Here is a 20,756-nt window from a genome sequence, read left to right as displayed (position 1 = left end):
CACATATTTGTAACAGTGTTACAGTTGTTTATACGGCCACCCTCAGTGTGACCTGTATGACTGTTGACCAAGGCAGTCCGATATAATCGGACGTCTCTAATAATAATGGTGTAGTGGTGCATAGGTTGAGGACAAATAAACACAGAATTATTTATTTTATAGACCAAGAATAGGCAGGAGGGCATGAAACAAGGAGAAATGCAATCATGGTCAAAAGTTTACATACACTTGTAAAGAACATATTGTCATGGCTGTCTTGAGTTTCCAATCATTTCTACAACTCTTATTTGATTGTGATTGGAGCACATACTTGTTGGTCACAAAAAAAACATTAATGAAGTTTGGTTATTTTATGAATTGATTATGGGTCTAATGAAAATGTGAGCAAATCTACTGGGTAAAAAGTATACATACAGCAAGGTTAATATTTTGTTACATGTCCCTTGGCAAGTTTCACTGCAATAAGGCGCTTTTGGTAGCATCCACAAGCTTCTGCTTGAATTTTTGACCACTCTTCTTGACAAAATTGGTGCAGTTCAGCTAAATTTGTCAGTTTTCTGACATGGACTTGTTTCTTCAGCATTGTCCACACATTTAAGTGTGGTGTTCGGGTCTGTGGGACCCGTTTTCATTTTGTATTAAAAGACAAATGATACAATTAATTCATTTTTCAAACTGAGACTCACTGACTTTGGCTCATTTTCTGTGAAGAACATACGTCAGAATACATATTTAATGACCACACACCATACACTCCTCTACACATTTCTATTACATATAAGATGTCCGGGTCCACTGGACCCGGGGCTAATAGAAGTGTGGAAATTGATTTTCCGTGTACCACACGCACCCACATACATACACACACACAGCAGGCCTAGACAGGAGGAGGACAGACTGTAGGTACACAGAACATCAGAGGGTCAAATGTGCGAGAAAATGAGAGCAGACAGTGTTGACAAACAATGTTGCAACCTTGTGTGGGAACCGCAGGTGCAGAAACACAAAAGAAGAATCCCTGTGGGAACTGGCAGAGAAATTGTAACATATGTTTATTGGGATAAGGTAAACATCTGTTCAGTATTTTAACATAGAAGTGTTTGATTGTGAGGCATTAAAAGTCCATCAGACCCACAAACACTGGCTAAGTAACAACAATATGAACATTACACAAGGGTTAAGTCAGGACTTTGGGAAGGCCATTCTAAAACCTTAATTCTAGCCTGAATTAGCCATTCCTTTACCACTTTTGACGTGTGTTTGGGGTCATTATCCTGTTAGAACACCCAACTGCGCCCAAGACCCAACCTCCAGGTTGATTTTATGTTGTCCGCAAGAATTTGGAGGTAATCCTCTTTCTTCATTGTCCCATTTACGCTCTGTAAAGCACCAGTTCCATTGGAAGAAAAACAGGCTTAGAGCATAATATTACCACCACCATGCTTGACGGTAGGGGTGGTGTTCCTGGGATTAAAGGCCTCACCTTTTCTCCTCTAAACATATTGCTGGGTATTGTGGCCAAACAGCTCAATTTTGTGTTTTATTTCACCACATAACTTTCCTCCAGAAGATCTTATCTTTGTCCATGTGATGTTTGACCACGACTGTATATGTTCATAAAGTACAACAAATGTACGTCCGTCAATGCGGGACGTCACAGATCCACTACTGCTATGCTACCAAGACGCTGTCCTGTAGTTGTTGCTTTTTTCTTTATTTGTGCATTGAAGAGGGAGAGCACAGTCTACCAAGTCAAATTCCTTGTGCGTTAAACATACTTGGCCAGTAAAGGTGATTCTGATAAAAAAAATAACTAAATCCTGTAAACCGAGGCATCCAAAACTACGCACACGCTTACAGCCAAAGGCATGAAACTTATGATTTGATGCATTTGCATTGTTTAACACGAGTATCCAACATTGTAACAACATTTATAAATTCGAAAAGAGGAACAACATCGTACCAATCATGTAACAATTACTTCCTTTCCTTTACAGGTTATCCTGATTCTAACCAAGCTGTACGACTTCCATATTGGCAGTGTCACTGAGAGCACTCTGTGGAGGTAAGTGCATTTTAATATTGTACAATAACAAATGTTTAAATAAATGACACACATTTTTTTTTTTTTTTTTTTTTTTGACCGACACAATGACCTTGTTTACACATACAAATGCTATTATAGGGGGGCAATACTATGATGTCATGCTTTCTCCAGTTTAATATCAAGTACATTTTGACTTTGCAAAAATAATTTGGTTCCCTGTATTCTCTTTTTAAACTGTATTAAAGTACTAAATTTGCATATTTTAATGTAATGCATTGATGCACTGCTTATTTTAAGCGTTGTGCAAACAAGTTACGTGTTATGAAGCTTAAGTACCGTATTTTCCGAACTATAAGGCGTACTTAAAATCATTTATTTTTCTCAAAACTCGACAGTGCGCCTTATAACCCGGTGCGCCTATTATACGGAATAATTCTGGTTTTGCTTACCGACCTCAAAGCAATTTTATTTGGTACATGTGGTACATTTCGGTACATGATAAGTGTGACCAGTAGATGGCAGTCACACATAAGACATATGTGTAGACCAGACCTTTTTTCAGTGATGTACCCCCTGTGAAAAGTTTTTTAATTCAAATACCCCCCAATCAGAGCAAAGCATTTTTGGTTGAAAAAAAGAGATAAAGAAGTAAAATACAGCACTATGTCATCAGTTTCTGATTTATTAAATTGTATAACAGTGCAAAATATTGATCATTTGTAGTGGTCTTTCCTGAACTATTTGGAAAAAAAGATAGTTTTTTGTTTATATTAATAAAGGATTTTTGAATTGTTGCTATTTTTAGAATATTAAAAAAAAAATCTCACGTACCCCTTGGCATACCTTCAAGTACCCCCAGGGGTACGCGTACCCCCATTTGAGAACCACTGGTGTAGACTATACAATATGATGGCAATATGACTCAAGTAAACAACACCAACATTGTATATGTCCATCCATCCATTTCCTACCGCTTATTCCCTTCGGGGTACATTGTATATGTTCCATTGAAAATATAGAACATTACCCACGGCGCTCAAAAATCTATCAAAAAATGTTTTAGTACGACTTTGGTAAGCTATGAAGCCGCACCGCTTGACGGATTGTAGTGTGCTTAAACATATGAGTATTATTATGGTGTGTGTATAAGGTAAGGCATATTATCTGGCGTTTTGTTTCGCAATATTATGCAAAAGCAACTTTTATTACCTTTTGGTACCTGCTGATCTGTATTTGGGATCTGTATAAATCCAGACAAATTGCGCGCGTTCTCCTTTGACACCGTAGTCGATAAGCTTCTTCTCTATCTCTATCTTCTTGTTATGGGACATTCATCCTCCGCTGTTGCCACTTCTAATATAAAGTAGTGTAAAGTTCCTACTTATATCTGTCAGTAAACTCGCCATGAAAGCGCTAAAACATACTGGTGTAGTGAGTTTACATTATTCACCCAAGGATCTTCCGGTCGGACGGTTTTTCACGGGACACATTTTATTGATTAAGTAAAGTCTGAATGTCATTAAAATAGTTAGCTCCATCTTTTGACACTTCTTCCACTCCCGTCCTTGCACGCTACACCACGACAACAAAGATGACGGGGAGAAGACGCTGTCGAAGGTGAGCCACGTAAATAAGACCGCCCACAAAACGGCGCATCCGGAAGCGACTGTCAAAAAGCGGCTTGAAGATGATCTGTAAAACATAATATAGGCAACATTTTGACCAAAGAACCACCATCACATGTTATGTAGACCACAAGGAAGTGTTTTCCATTCAGAAAAAATAAATACAAATATGACTCCTTTAATGCGCCTTATAATCCGGTGCGCCTTATATATGAAAACAGATCGAAAATAGACCATTCATCGGCATTGCGCCTTATAGTCCGGTGCGCCCTATGGTCCGGAAAATACGGTAGCTTGTCAGTCATGGAAAGCTGTTACATAGTACATGATGTTAGTACATTCACACTTACTGTATGTCTCTAATGGACTTTCTGGGAAAGTCAGCTTAATCCTCTACCATATACAATAATCACTGACACCTACATGTATAATATTTTGTGCTGGCTGGGAAATTGGAAACTTAATAGATCGGTGGCGTTCATCATGTCTTCCTAATACATGGGTGTGGAGGTTTCCCTCTGGTGGGTTCTCCTGACCGTAATAGATCTTCTCGTGAGCCCGGTAATCTGGTGTAACAATGTTTTTATTGGGTGGATGTGCGCCAGGTTAGCAGTCTGCTCAGCAACGTTTCAGTCCTGTCTCGCTCTTGGTGTGGTTTCGGGCACGTGTGAGCGTCTCGCTCGAACTCCAACTCCCTCTTCTGTGTCTCGGTCCGGCTGCTGCTAATGAGCATGGCAGGTGATTGGATGATCAGCCCCAGCTGGGTAATCCAATCACCTGCCAGCTGTGCTTCGAGGTCGGTCCTTACCATACTTGCCAACCCTCCCGGATTTTCCGGGAGACTCACGAAATTCAGCGCCTCTCCCGAAAACCTCCCGGGACAAATTTTATCCCGAAATTCAGGCGGAGCTGGAGGCCACGCCCCCTTCAGCTCCATGCGGACCTGAGTCCGCTTTCCCAAAGTATAAAGAACGTCTACAGTAAAGCAGTCCGTCTGCCGTAAACAGCAATGTTGTGACACTCTTAAACAGGACAATACTGCCATCTAGTGCATTTGATGAAAGCACTTTTGTGCGTGCCACACAGCAATGCATAATCAGAGAGGGTGTTCAGCATGGTTAGAAAGATAGTGACAGAGAATAGAACAAGGATGGATAATTCAACCCTTAACTCAACAATGAGTAGATGAGTGTTATGTGTGTGTATGTGTAAATAAATGAACACTGAAATTCAAGTATTTCTTTTATTTATATATATATATATATATATATATATATATATATATAGCTAGAATTCACTGAAAGTCAATTATTTCTTATATATATATATATATAAATAAATATATATATATATATATATATATATATATATATATATATATCCATCCTTCCATCTATCCATTTTCTACCGCTTATTCCGTCGTTGAGGTCGCAGGGATATATATATATATATATATATATATATATATATATATATATATGAAATACTTGACTTGGTGAATTCTAGCTGTAAATATACTCCTCCCCTCTTAACCACGCCCCCGCCCCAACCACGCCCCCCACACCCACCCCCCACCTCCCGAAATTGGAGGTCTCAAGGTTGGCAAGTATGGTCCTTACACACCAGCAGGCATGCAGACCACGCCCCCTCCACAATGGGTACAAGAGTCTGGTGTGCATACAAATAAAGTTTTTGTTTTTTTAAACTAAGAGATGTCTCTTACAGTAGGAAGGAGGGTCAAATGGCTCCATTTGTCATAGGTTTACCTGACACATTGGGAGGTCCACTATCTAATTTAGCCGGCAGATGGCAATAGAGTGTTGAATATCTTAGTATGTGTTTCGTGGCAATTCCAACTTTGACAACAGGTCAGTTGCTAATTAGAGTGGCACTTCCCATCATCTCCAGCAGACTGGATTGCAAAATGACTAACCCCATTGTGGAGGTCTTGCTCCTCCGGGTTCTCTGGACCGCCAATTACGGACATGACAGCCGTGTTTATCTTTGTGAGCAATGATTTATTTTTCAATATATTGTCGTAAGTCTCTCGCTCGTTCTCCACCATCAACCACCAACCTCTCCTTCCCGACTGCTGCCTTTAACAGAGCGACAGGTGATCAGACAAACACTCACAGCTGTGTCATCTACGCACCTGTCACTAAACTCGAAGCCGATCCTGACACACACTCCGCTTCGCTGCAGGTCCGCAGGCCACACCCCCACACACCCATTTATTTCTCTCACTCGAGATCCATCCGGGAATGGGGCCATATGAATCCCTTCCCTATTGTACCTGCTGACACTTCAGCCTTCATCTTAGTTGCAGTAGCTTCCTGGTGTGACGTGTCTAAAGAAAAACAGCTGAGGAAGATAGTGTTGCGCCCTCCTCCGCGTAGATGGATTAAAAAAAAAGCTTGCATGCCCAAAAAAAAGAAAAATCACCTGAGATTCAACCTCCAATGCAAAGAAGAAGAAATAACACCAGCTCGAATAAACATCAAGAGCCCCATTCCAACTAAAAATGCAAAAAAACATAATAAATAGAGCAAAGAACAGGGAACAGCCCTATTATGCAAAACCAACTTTTCCTACTTTCTGGTACCTGCTGTTGTGTATTTGGGATTCGCAAAAGTCTCGGAAATTTTAAATCAATGAAGGCATTATTTATCCATCCATCCATTCATCCGGGGTTGCTGGAACCTATCCCAGCTACATTCGGGCAGAAGGCGTGTTATACCCTAGACAAGTCGCCACCTCATTGCGGAAATAAGGCATTATATATATACAAACCCCGTTTCCATATGAGTAGGGAAATTTTGTTAGATGTAAATATAAACGGAATACAATGATTTGCAAATCATTTTCAACCCATATTCTGTTGAATATGCTACAAAGACAAGATATTTGATGTTCAAACTGATAAACATTTTTTTTTTTTTTTGCAAATAATCATTAACTTTAGAATTTAATGCCAGCAACACGTGACAAAGAAGTTGGGGAAGGTGGCAATAAATACTGATAAAGTTGAGGAATGCTCATCAAACACTTATTTGGAACATCCCACAGGTGAACAGGCAAAATGGGAACAGGTGGGTGCCATGATTGGGTATAAAAGTAGATTCCATGAAATGCTCAGTCATTCACAAACAAGGATGGGGCGAGGGTCAACATTTTGTCAACAAATGCGTGAGCAAATTGTTGAACAGTTTAAGAAAAAACCTTTCTCAAGCAGCTATTGCAAGGAATTTAGGGATTTCACCATCTACGGTCCGTATTATCATCAAAGGGTTCAGAGAATCTGGAGAAATCACTGCATGTAAGCAGCTAAGCCCGTGACCTTCTATCCTTCAGGCTGTACTGCATCAACAAGCGACATCAGTGTGTAAAGGATATCACCACATGGGCTCAGGAACACTTCAGAAACCCACTGTCAGTAACTACAGTTGGTCGCTACATCTGTAAGTGCAAATTAAAACCCTCCTATGCAAGGCGAAAACCGTTTATCAACAACACCCAGAACCGCCGTCGGCTTCGCTGGGCCTGAGCTCATTGAAGATGGACTGATACAATGTGGAAAAGTGTTCTGTGGTCTGACGAGTCCACCTTTCAAATTGTTTTTGGAAACTGTGGACGTCATGACCTCCGGACCAAAGAGGAAAAGAACCATCCGGATTGCCAGCATCTTTGATGGTATGGGGGTGTATTAGTGCTCAAGACATGGGTAACTTACACATCTGTGAAGGCGCTATTAATGCTGAAAGGTACATACAGGTTTTGGAGCAACATATGTTGCCATCCAAGCAACGTTACCATGGACGCCCCTGCTTATTTCAGCAAGACAATGCCAAGCCATGTGTTACATCAACGTGGCTTCATAGTAAAAGAGGGCGGGTACTAGACTGGCCTGCCTGTAGTCCAGACCTGTCTCCCATTGAAAATGTGTGGCGCATTATGAAGCCTAAAAAATACCACAACGGAGACCCCCGGACTGTTGAACAACTTAAGCTGTACATCAAGCAAGAATGGGAAAAAATTCCACCTGAGAAGCTTAAAAAATGTGTCTCCTCAGTTCCCAAACGTTTACTGAGTATTGTTAAAAGGAAAGGCCATGTAACACAGTGGTGAACATGCCCTTTCCCAACTACTTTGGCACGTGTTGCAGCCATGAAATTCTAAGTTAATTATTATTTGCAAAAAAAAAAATAAGTTTATGAGTTCGAACATCAAATATCTTGTCTTTTTAGTGCATTCAATTGAATATGGGTTGAAAATGATTTGCAAATCATTGTATTCCGTTTATATTTACATCTAACACAATTTCCCAACTCATATGGAAACGGGGTTTGTATATATACATATATATATATATATATATATATGTATGTATATATCACATGGACAAAGATAAGACCTTCTGGAGGAAACTTCTGAGGTCAGATGAACCAAAATTTGAGCTGTTTGGCCACAATACCCAGTAATATGTTTGGAGGAGAAAAGGTGAGGCCTTTAATCCCAGGAACACCATCCCTACCGTCAAGCATGGTGGTGTTAGTATTATGCTCTGGGCCTGTTTTGCTGCCATTGGAACTGGTGCTTTACAGAGAGTAAATGGGACTATGAAAAAGGAGGATTACCTCCAAATTAAAATTATCAGACCGGAGGTTGGGTCTTGGGCGCAGTCGGGTGTTCCAACAGGACAATGACCCCAAACACACGTCAAAAGTGGTAAAGGAATGGCTAAATCCGGCTAGAATTAAGGTTTTAGAATGGCCTTCCAAAAGTCCTGACTTAAACGTGTGGACAATGCTGAAGAAACAAGTCCATGTCGGAAAACCAACACATTTAGCTGAACTGCACCAATTTTGTCAAGAGGAGTGGTCAAAAATTCAACCAGACGCTTGTAGATGGCTACCAAAAGCCCCTTATTGCAGTGAAACTTGCCAAGGGACATGTAACCAAATATTAACATTGCTGTATGTATACTTTTGACCCAGCAGATTTGCTCACATTTTCAGTAGACCCATAATAAATTAATAAGAGAACCAAACTTCATGAATGTTTTTTGTGACCAACAAGTATGTGCTCCAATCACTCTATCACAAAAAAATTAGAGTGGTAGAAAATATTAGAAACTCAAGACAGCCATGACATTATGTGTATGTAAACTTTCGACCACGACTGTATTGTGTGGTTATTGGCAGGCCCCAGTTGTTGTTTTTTATCACTTTTGCACGTGAAACATTTTTACCATTGTTGCTTGTGTAGGCCTAACTATTTTGTTGAATATTCTTTGGTCAAATTCGTTGGCAAAGACCAGTGATGGCAGGTGAGGCGGGGCCTCACCTGCCATCATGGAAAGAAAAAAAATGTAAAAAGAAAAAAAAATAAAATAAATTGTTATATGTATCCAGTGATTATACTATAAAGTTATTTTCCATTTAACTTCACCAGTTTTAGATTATTTTTATTCATAATCGCTGAATTTTTACTTTTGCCGTTCGAATACTGAGAAGAGACTTGTGGTGATCAGCAGCCAGTTGAGGCACGTCACTCAGTGCCTCAACATTGATTCTGGACTCGGCTAACTGCTGGCCTGCTGTGCAGTGAGACCGTATTGCTATATGAACTATATTATACATTTCCATAGTTTAGTTAGCTGAGGTATATAATGTACAGTGTATTTTGTCAACAACTGTATGTGTGTAACGTATTTCTTGTGCTGAGCGATCATAAAACGGCTGCGAAGACGCACTGGCTGAGGCTCGCAGTAATCCCGCCTCCTTGTGCCGGTTAATGCACCCCCGCCGTAGAACGCACCCCCTGACGGGAGTGCCACACCAACCAAAGCCCACACCCAAACCCTCCACGTGCAAGACCGAACCCACTCAAAAAAGTCACTCAACAAGAAGCCAAAAAGTGCAAAAACAACAATGCTCGCGTTGGAGGAGCCGCAAACGACCGCAGGGCCACAACATTAGGTACACCTGCAGACTGCAGCATATATTTCATATTTCATTCATTCACAACTCCTCCAACACGAACACCACTGTTCCCGCACTTATAAGTAAAGGTAAGACAATAATAACGTTTTTTTTTTATTACATGTGCTTTTTTGTGTGCTACAGTTTGTATGTGTAAAGTTAAAGTTAAGTTAAAGCAGGGGCGTCACTAGCTTTTAAGGACAGGAGATGCACAGGATGCGAGCGAATGTTACGCACGAGCACAAAACTTCACAAACGGCTAACAAAGACTTAGATATTATTCATTGTTTTTATTATTTATTTGTCTGATTGTGGCGGTCCGCTCCCTGTATGATCAGTGTCAGAGCTTGGTTCGCATTGCCGGCAGTAAGTCGGACACGTTTCCGGTGAGGGTTGGACTCCGCCAAGGCTGCCCTTTGTCACCGATTCTGTTCATAACTTTTATGGACAGAATTTCTAGGCGCAGTCAAGGCGTTGAGGGGATCCGGTTTGGTGGCTGCAGGATTAGGTCTCTGCTTTTTGCAGATGATTTGGTCCTGATGGCTTCATCTGGCCAGGATCTTCAGCTCTCACTGGATCGGTTCGCAGCTGAGTGTGAAGCGACTGGGATGAGAATCAGCACCTCCAAGTCCGAGTCCATGGTTCTCGCCCGGAAAAGGGTGGAGTGCCATCTCCGGGTTGGGGAGGAGATCTTGCCCCAAGTGGAGGAGTTCAAGTACCTCGGAGTCTTGTTCACGAGTGAGGGAAGAGTGGATCGTGAGATCGACAGGCGGATCGGTGCGGCGTCTTCAGTAATGCGGACGCTGTATCGATCCGTTGTGGTGAAGAAGGAGCTGAGCCGGAAGGCAAAGCTCTCAATTTACCGGTCGATCTACGTTCCCATCCTCACCTATGGTCATGAGCTTTGGGTTATGACCGAAAGGACAAGATCACGGGTACAAGCGGCCGAAATGAGTTTCCTCCGCCGGGTGGCGGGGCTCTCCCTTAGAGATAGGGTGAGAAGCTCTGTCATCCGGGGGAAGCTCAAAGTAAAGCCGCTGCTCCTCCGCATCGAGAGGAGCCAGATGAGGTGGTTCGGGCATCTGGTCAGGATGCCACCCGAGCGCCTCCCTAAGGAGGTGTTTAGGGCATGTCCGACCGGTAGGAGGCCACGAGGAAGACCCAGGACACGTTGGGAAGACTATGTCTCCCGGCTGGCCTGGGAACGCCTCGGGATCCCCCGGGAGGAGCTGGACGAAGTGGCTGGGGAGAGGGAAGTCTGGGCTTCCCTGCTTAGGCTGCTGCCCCCGCGACCCGACCTCGGATAAGCGGAAGAAGATGGATGGATGGATGGATGGGACGAAATGAAATGCTCCCCGGGACGATGGCTTTTAACCATGTATTTTCTTTTTCTTTTTATGTATTTATTCATTTTACATGTTATATTTAATGTCTTGGTTTTTCCTCCCTCTGAAAATCCTATTAAATGTTTAACAAGCCATCCTATAATAATAAAACAGCTATTAATGTAACAATACAATAAAACAAATATATTTAATGATGGTTGTTTTCATTATTTTAACAATAGGCTTATGTATATTACTTTATATAGATTCTACAAGAAACACAAAACTTAAAAAATAAATGATTTACAATTGCACACACAAGGTTTTGTGCAGCTTCACTCATTGTAAAGGAAGATAATGTGCTTCGTACATCTGCAGGACCGCAAGCAAGGTCGCAGAGAAAATGCGGGCTGGAATTTGAGTGATGTGGGCATTTTCTATATGAACAAGTGGAATGGATTGGATACCGATGCACGAAAGGGGCTCTCTACCTTACACTACGAAGTGAGGTGAAACTGAGTGAATAATAACAGGTTATATGATTATTTATTTAAACTCATATTTGGGCCACTTTATAATGAATATGTCGGCATTTATTTGTAAAAAAAACAAAAAAAAAACCCAAATTATTTAGGGGGGCTTAAGAATATTTTAGGGGGGCTTGAGCCCCCCTAAAATACGCCTAACAACGTTAATGAGTTAAAGTACCATTGATTGTCACACACACTAGGTGTGGTGAAATTTGTCCTCTGCATTTGACCCATCCCCTTGATCACCCTCTGGGATGTGAGGGGAGCAGTGGGCAGCAGCGGCGCCGCGCCCGGGAATAATTGTTGGTGATTTAACCCCCAATTCCAACCCTTGATGCTGAGTGCCAAGCAGGGAAGAATGCTGGTATGAGCTTTTAAACATAACCCGTTAACTGCTGCCAATCAAATGGTGAATAAGATACTCTTTAGGGTTCATATGTTTGTAAATCTGACTGTGATGAAGTCAGTGCCTCACCAGTCATGAACCTCACCGCACGTCACTGGCAAAGACGGAGAACAAATAAGGACAATAGCAAACAAGATTGAGGTAATTAACACACACTTAGAGCAATCATATGAGCAGGAGTTGAACGTCAAATAGAAAAACTAAACAAGCTTATAAACATTAAAAATCGGAGACAGACAATACCCAAAAATGAATATGCAACTTGTCAAAACACACTCTCACCGAAAACAGAAAAGGCAGTTCTATCAAAAAAGTTAAAAGTTAAAGTTAAAGTACCAATGATTGTCACACACACACTAGGTGTGGCGAAATTATTATCTGCATTTAACCCATCACCCTTGATCACCCCCTGGGAGGTGAGGGGAGCAGTGGGCAGCAGCGGTGGCCGCGCCCGGGAATCATTTTTGGTGATTTAACCCCCAATTCCAACCCTTGATACTGAGTGCCAAGCAGGGAGGTAATGGGTCCCATTTTTATAGTCTTTGGTATGACTCGGCCGGGGTTTGAACCCACAACCTACCGATCTCAGTGCGGACACTCTAACCACTAGGCCACTGAGTAGGTTTATATTTTACAATCAAACCCAAATCAATACCATGTGAAGAATATATTTTAGCATCAACTAGCATGCATTCTTCAAATTTTCAAGACCCCGGGACCAAAAAGCTTATCTCCGCAATGCAGTAGCAGCGATTTTACAAGCATGCAAAACTCTCCCACAGCAACATCTCAAAGGAGAAAGTAAAAAGCAATACATTCGCTGAAAATGGACAACACCATTATCATACTCTCAGCAGATAAAAGATGGACGGCAGTCAATATGGACACAGACAAATCCCACAAACAGATGGCGGTGCGCTACAAGACCGTGATGCAGACGGAATACTGAAGAAAGATAATAGTCATTATTCAAGCCCCTTCAAGAATCCAGCCAATGATAGCCTCCGGATATATGGAGCCCCGTAAATACGCAAGAAAAACATACGATTACGACTACAGATGTCCGATAATATCGGCCTGCCGATATTTCCGGCCGATAAATACGTCAAAATGTAATATCGGAAATTATCGGTTTCGTTTTTTTTTAATTATCGGTATCGTTTTTTATTTTATTTTATTTATTTATTTTTTTTATTTAATTTTTTTTTATATTAAATCAACATAAAAAAACACAAGATACACTTACAATTAGTGCACCAACCCAAAAAACCTCCCTCCCCCATTTACACTCATTCACACAAAAGGGTTGTTTCTTTCTGTTATTAAAGGGGAACATTATCACAATTTCAGAATGGTTAAAACCATTAAAAATCAGTTCCCAGTGGCTTATTTTATTTTTCTGAGTTTTTTTCAAAATTTTACCCATCACGCAATATCCCTAAAAAAAGCTTCTAAGTGCCTGATTTTAACCATCGTTATATACACCCGTCCATTTTCCTGTGATGAGTGGAATGTTTTAATGTTGGAATGGTTTGAAAAGGTTGAAAAATGTGGGGAAATGTGCAACTGGGAAAAATCCATTCCATTGATTTCAAAGGAAACTTCCTGGAAATTTTGGGAAAAGCAGGATGTTTAGAAGCATGACTGTCCTGAATGAGCTGAATTAGTTGGTATTTCAATTGTTTAAATCAGTCAAGGAATGTTGAAGTAGTAACAGTTTTTTTAATTATGGTATTATGGAATTCCTGGAATTTCTGGAAAACCGGGAATGTTTATAGTTCCTAAACCAACTTGTTTTTTTGTGCTCTCTAAGAAAAATGGTTTGACGGTGGAACAGTCGAAACGAAATGAAACATTTAAACGGATTAGTCAAACGAAAGAGGTTGGACATAGAGTTAGAAAAAAAACAGGAATTCCTGGAAATGTGTTGATTGTGGAACAATGTTTGAATGTCTAGGATGAGTTGAATGTGTTGAAGGTGGAATGGTTTGAATCGGTTGAAACGTGGGAAAATGTGCAACTTGGAAAAATGTTTTCCATTGATTCCAATGGGAACTTCCTGGAAATTTGGACATTTTGGGAAAAGCGGGATTTAAAAAAAAAAAAATGTTTAGGAGCACGACTGTCCTGAATGAGCTGAATTAGTTGGTGTTTCAATTGTTTAAATCAGTAAATACATGTTGAAGTAGTAACAGTTTTTTAATTGTGGTATTATGGAATTTGGAGAAAACCGGGAATGTTTATAGTTCTTAAACCAACTATTTTTTTTGTCCTCACTAAGAAAAATGTTTTGACGGGGGAACAGTCAAAATGGAATGAAAAATTTTAAAGGAGTCGTCAAACGAAAAAAGGTTGGACATAGGGTTAGAAAGATAAAAACAGGAATTCCTGGAAATGTGTTAAAGGGGAACATTATCACAATTTCAGAATGGTTAAAACCATTAAAAATCAGTTCCCAGTGGCTTATTTTATTTTTCTGAGTTTTTTTCAAAATTTTACCCATCACGCAATATCCCTAAAAAAAAGCTTCTAAGTGCCTGATTTTAACCATCGTTATATACACCCGTCCATTTTCCTGTGATGAGTGGAATGTTTTAATGTTGGAATGGTTTGAAAAGGTTGAAAAATGTGGGGAAATGTGCAACTGGGAAAAATCCATTCCATTGATTTCAAAGGAAACTTCCTGGAAATTTTGGGAAAAGCAGGATGTTTAGAAGCATGACTGTCCTGAATGAGCTGAATTAGTTGGTATTTCAATTGTTTAAATCAGTCAAGGAATGTTGAAGTAGTAACAGTTTTTTTAATTATGGTATTATGGAATTCCTGGAATTTCTGGAAAACCGGGAATGTTTATAGTTCCTAAACCAACTTGTTTTTTTGTGCTCTCTAAGAAAAATGGTTTGACGGTGGAACAGTCGAAACGAAATGAAACATTTAAACGAAAGAGGTTGGACATAGAGTTAGAAAAAAAACAGGAATTCCTGGAAATGTGTTGATTGTGGAACAATGTTTGAATGTCTAGGATGAGTTGAATGTGTTGAAGGTGGAATGGTTTGAATCGGTTGAAACGTGGGAAAATGTGCAACTTGGAAAAATGTTTTCCATTGATTCCAATGGGAACTTCCTGGAAATTTGGACATTTTGGGAAAAGCGGGATTTAAAAAAAAAAAAATGTTTAGGAGCACGACTGTCCTGAATGAGCTGAATTAGTTGGTGTTTCAATTGTTTAAATCAGTAAATACATGTTGAAGTAGTAACAGTTTTTTAATTGTGGTATTATGGAATTTGGAGAAAACCGGGAATGTTTATAGTTCTTAAACCAACTATTTTTTTTGTCCTCACTAAGAAAAATGTTTTGACGGGGGAACAGTCAAAATGGAATGAAAAATTTTAAAGGAGTCGTCAAACGAAAAAAGGTTGGACATAGGGTTAGAAAGATAAAAACAGGAATTCCTGGAAATGTGTTAAAGGGGAACATTATCACAATTTCAGAATGGTTAAAACCATTAAAAATCAGTTCCCAGTGGCTTATTTTATTTTTCTGAGTTTTTTTCAAAATTTTACCCATCACGCAATATCCCTAAAAAAAAGCTTCTAAGTGCCTGATTTTAACCATCGTTATATACACCCGTCCATTTTCCTGTGATGAGTGGAATGTTTTAATGTTGGAATGGTTTGAAAAGTTTGAAAAATGTGGGGAAATGTGCAACTGGGAAAAATCCATTCCATTGATTTCAAAGGAAACTTCCTGGAAATTTTGGGAAAAGCAGGATGTTTAGAAGCATGACTGTCCTGAATGAGCTGAATTAGTTGGTATTTCAATTGTTTAAATCAGTCAAGGAATGTTGAAGTAGTAACAGTTTTTTTAATTATGGTATTATGGAATTCCTGGAATTTCTGGAAAACCGGGAATGTTTATAGTTCCTAAACCAACTTGTTTTTTTGTGCTCTCTAAGAAAAATGGTTTGACGGTGGAACAGTCGAAACGAAATGAAACATTTAAACGAAAGAGGTTGGACATAGAGTTAGAAAAAAAACAGGAATTCCTGGAAATGTGTTGATTGTGGAACAATGTTTGAATGTCTAGGATGAGTTGAATGTGTTGAAGGTGGAATGGTTTGAATCGGTTGAAACGTGGGAAAATGTGCAACTTGGAAAAATGTTTTCCATTGATTCCAATGGGAACTTCCTGGAAATTTGGACATTTTGGGAAAAGCGGGATTTAAAAAAAAAAAAATGTTTAGGAGCACGACTGTCCTGAATGAGCTGAATTAGTTGGTGTTTCAATTGTTTAAATCAGTAAATACATGTTGAAGTAGTAACAGTTTTTTAATTGTGGTATTATGGAATTTGGAGAAAACCGGGAATGTTTATAGTTCTTAAACCAACTATTTTTTTTGTCCTCACTAAGAAAAATGTTTTGACGGGGGAACAGTCAAAATGGAATGAAAAATTTTAAAGGAGTCGTCAAACGAAAAAAGGTTGGACATAGGGTTAGAAAGATAAAAACAGGAATTCCTGGAAATGTGTTAAAGGGGAACATTATCACAATTTCAGAAGGTTTAAAACCATTAAAAATCAGTTCCCAGTGGCTTATTTTATTTTTCGAAGTTTTTTTCAAAATTTTACCCATCACGCAATATCCCTAAAAAAAGCTTCAAAGTGCCTGATTTTAACCATCGTTATATACACCCGTCCATTTTCCTGTAATGAGTGGAATGTTTTAATGTTGGAATGGTTTGAATAGGTTGAAAAATGTGGGGAAATGTGCAACTTGGAAAAATCTATTCCATTTATTTCAAAGGAAACTTCCTGGAAATTTAGACATTTTGGGAAAAGCAGGATGTTTAGGAGCATGACTGTCCTGCATGAGCTGAATTTGTTGGCATTTCAATTGTTTAAATCAGTCAAGGAATGTTGAAGTAGTAACAGTTTTTTTAATTATGGTATTATGGAATTCCTGGAATTTCGGGAAAACCGGGAATGTTCATAGTTCCTAAACCAACTTGTTTTTTTGTGCTCACTAAGAAAAATGGTTTGACGGTGGAACAGTCGAAACGAAATGAAACATTTAAACGGATTAGTGAAACGAAAGAGGTTGGACATAGGATTAGAAAAAAAACAGGAATTCCTGGAAATGTGTTGATTGTGGAACAATGTTTGAATGTCTAGGATGAGTTGAATGTGTTGAAGGTGGAATGGTTTGAATCGGTTGAAACGTGGGAAAATGTGCAACTTGGAAAAATGTTTTCCATTGATTCCAATGGGAACTTCCTGGAAATTTGGACATTTTGGGAAAAGCGGGATTTAAAAAAAAAAAAATGTTTAGGAGCATGACTGTCCTGAATGAGCTGAATTAGTTGGTGTTTCAATTGTTTAAATCAGTAAATACATGTTGAAGTAGTAACAGTTTTTTAATTGTGGTATTATGGAATTTGGAGAAAACCGGGAATGTTTATAGTTCTTAAACCAACTATTTTTTTTGTCCTCACTAAGAAAAATGTTTTGACGGGGGAACAGTCAAAATGGAATGAAAAATTTTAAAGGAGTCGTCAAACGAAAAAAGGTTGGACATAGGGTTAGAAAGATAAAAACAGGAATTCCTGGAAATGTGTTAAGGGGAACATCATCACAATTTCAGAAGGGTTAAAACCATTAAAAATCAGTTCCCAGTGGCTTATTTTATTTTTCGAAGTTTTTTTTTCAAAAATGTACCCATCACGCAATATCCCTAAAAAAAAGCTTCAAAGTGCCTGATTTTAACCATCGTTATATACACCCGTCCATTTTCCTGTGATGAGTGGAATGTTTTAATGTTGGAATGGTTTGAAAAGGTTGAAAAATGTGGGGAAATGTGCAACTGGGAAAAATCCATTCCATTGATTTCAAAGGAAACTTCCTGGAAATTTTGGGAAAAGCAGGATGTTTAGAAGCATGACTGTCCTGAATGAGCTGAATTAGTTGGTATTTCAATTGTTTAAATCAGTCAAGGAATGTTGAAGTAGTAACAGTTTTTTTAATTATGGTATTATGGAATTCCTGGAATTTCTGGAAAACCGGGAATGTTCATAGTTCCTAAACCAACTTGTTTTTTTGTGCTCTCTAAGAAAAATGGTTTGACGGTGGAACAGTCGAAACGAAATGAAACATTTAAACGGATTAGTCAAACGAAAGAGGTTGGACATAGAGTTAGAAAAAAAACAGGAATTCCTGGAAATGTGTTGATTGTGGAACAATGTTTGAATGTCTAGGATGAGTTGAATGTGTTGAAGGTGGAATGGTTTGAATCGGTTGAAACGTGGGAAAATGTGCAACTTGGAAAAATGTTTTCCATTGATTCCAATGGGAACTTCCTGGAAATTTGGACATTTTGGGAAAAGCGGGATTTAAAAAAAAAAAAATGTTTAGGAGCATGACTGTCCTGAATGAGCTGAATTAGTTGGTGTTTCAATTGTTTAAATCAGTCAAGGAATGTTGAAGTAGTAACAGTTTTTTAATTGTGGTATTATGGAATTTCGAGAAAACCGGGAATGTTCATAGTTCTTAAACCAACTATTTTTTTTGTCCTCACTAAGAAAAATGTTTTGACAGGGGAACAGTCAAAATGGAATGAACAATTTTAAAGGAATCGTCAAACGAAAAAAGGTTGGACATAGGGTTAGAAAGATAAAAACAGGAATTCCTGGAAATGTGTTAAGGGGAACATCATCACAATTTCAGAAGGGTTAAAACCATTAAAAATCAGTTCCCAGTGGCTTATTTTATTTTTCGAAGTTTTTTTTTCAAAATTTTACCCATCACGCAATATCCCTAAAAAAAGCTTCAAAGTGCCTGATTTTAACCATCGTTATATACACCCGTCCATTTTCCTGTAATGAGTGGAATGTTTTAATGTTGGAATGGTTTGAATAGGTTGAAAAATGTGGGGAAATGTGCAACTTGGAAAAATCTATTCCATTTATTTCAAAGGAAACTTCCTGGAAATTTAGACATTTTGGGAAAAGCAGGATGTTTAGGAGCATGACTGTCCTGCATGAGCTGAATTTGTTGGCATTTCAATTGTTTAAATCAGTCAAGGAATGTTGAAGTAGTAACAGTTTTTTTAATTATGGTATTATGGAATTCCTGGAATTTCGGGAAAACCGGGAATGTTCATAGTTCCTAAACCAACTTGTTTTTTTGTGCTCACTAAGAAAAATGGTTTGACGGTGGAACAGTCGAAACGAAATGAAACATTTAAACGGATTAGTGAAACGAAAGAGGTTGGACATAGGATTAGAAAAAAAACAGGAATTCCTGGAAATGTGTTGATTGTGGAACAATGTTTGAATGTCTAGGATGAGTTGAATGTGTTGAAGGTGGAATGGTTTGAATCGGTTGAAACGTGGGAAAATGTGCAACTTGGAAAAATGTTTTCCATTGATTCCAATGGGAACTTCCTGGAAATTTGGACATTTTGGGAAAAGCGGGATTTAAAAAAAAAAAAATGTTTAGGAGCACGACTGTCCTGAATGAGCTGAATTAGTTGGTGTTTCAATTGTTTAAATCAGTAAATACATGTTGAAGTAGTAACAGTTTTTTAATTGTGGTATTATGGAATTTGGAGAAAACCGGGAATGTTTATAGTTCTTAAACCAACTATTTTTTTTGTCCTCACTAAGAAAAATGTTTTGACGGGGGAACAGTCAAAATGGAATGAAAAATTTTAAAGGAGTCGTCAAACGAAAAAAGGTTGGACATAGGGTTAGAAAGATAAAAACAGGAATTCCTGGAAATGTGTTAAGGGGAACATCATCACAATTTCAGAAGGGTTAAAACCATTAAAAATCAGTTCCCAGTGGCTTATTTTATTTTTCGAAGTTTTTTTCAAAATTTTACCCATCACGCAATATCCCTAAAAAAAGCTTCAAAGTGCCTGATTTTAACCATCGTTATATACACCCGTCCATTTTCCTGTGACGTCACATAGTGATGCCAACACAAACAAACATGGCGGATAGAACAGCAAGCTATAGCGACATTAGCTCGGATTCAGAATCAGATTTCAGCGGCTTAAGCGATTCAACAGATTACGCATGTATTGAAACGGATGGTTGTAGTGTGGAGGCAGGTAGCGAAAACGAAATTGAAGAAGAAACTGAAGCTATTGAGCCATATCGGTTTGAACCGTATGCAAGCGAAACCGACGAAAACGACAAGACAGCCAGCGACACGGGAGAAAGCGAGGACGAATTTGGCGATCGCCTTCTAACCAACGATTGGTATGTGTTTGTTTGGCATTAAAGGAAACTAACAACTATGAACTAGGTTTACAGCATATGAAATACATTTGGCAACAACATGCACTTTGAGAGTGCAGACAGCCCATTTCAGGCGCGCTAAGAACATATATTTCTCCACGATTTTAGCACTCAGGTTAACCATACCTAAATAGACACAAAATACTGCATTACACAAGACTACCCGAATGTACTCGAATGATTGAAAAAAATAAATGTTTTTAAGCTAAATTATTGGTAAACACAGTTTATGTATAATAATTTACGTAAAACCGCGAGTAATGAATAAAGTTTTCATCAATTAATATATTCTGTAGATATACCCTCATCCGCTCTCTTTTCCTGAAAGCTGGTCTGTCCAGTTTTGGAGTTGATGTCAGCATCTGCTTTGAGTGTCGCAGGATATCCACACATTCTTGCCATCTCTGTCGTAGCATAGCTTTCGTCGGTAAAGTGTGCGGAACAAACGACTGACCATTTCGTCGGCTTTCCCCACAGCCTCGTATTTTGAACACATTTCGTCCAATTTCTTGCCATTTTCGCATCTTTGGGCCACTGGTGCA

General features: G+C 39.1%; 1 protein-coding gene across 2 annotated transcripts in view; it reads left to right on the top strand.

Moving 5' to 3' along the window:
• The window catches only part of sorcs3a (sortilin related VPS10 domain containing receptor 3a), an 850,680-nt gene that overhangs the window by 310,906 nt on the left and 519,018 nt on the right, over positions 1–20,756 (top strand). For both annotated transcript variants that reach the window (XM_061977170.2, XM_061977173.2), the window contains exon 2: positions 1,998–2,065. In XM_061977170.2, the coding sequence (XP_061833154.2) occupies positions 1,998–2,065 (68 nt within the window). The remainder of the gene's footprint in view (positions 1–1,997; positions 2,066–20,756) is intronic.

This window comes from Nerophis lumbriciformis, linkage group LG16, assembly GCF_033978685.3.
Source record: "Nerophis lumbriciformis linkage group LG16, RoL_Nlum_v2.1, whole genome shotgun sequence".
Classification (NCBI taxonomy): Eukaryota; Metazoa; Chordata; class Actinopteri; order Syngnathiformes; family Syngnathidae; genus Nerophis; species Nerophis lumbriciformis.
The sequence above is the reverse complement of the archived record's forward strand: the minus strand, read 5'-3'. Positions and strand labels throughout refer to the sequence as shown.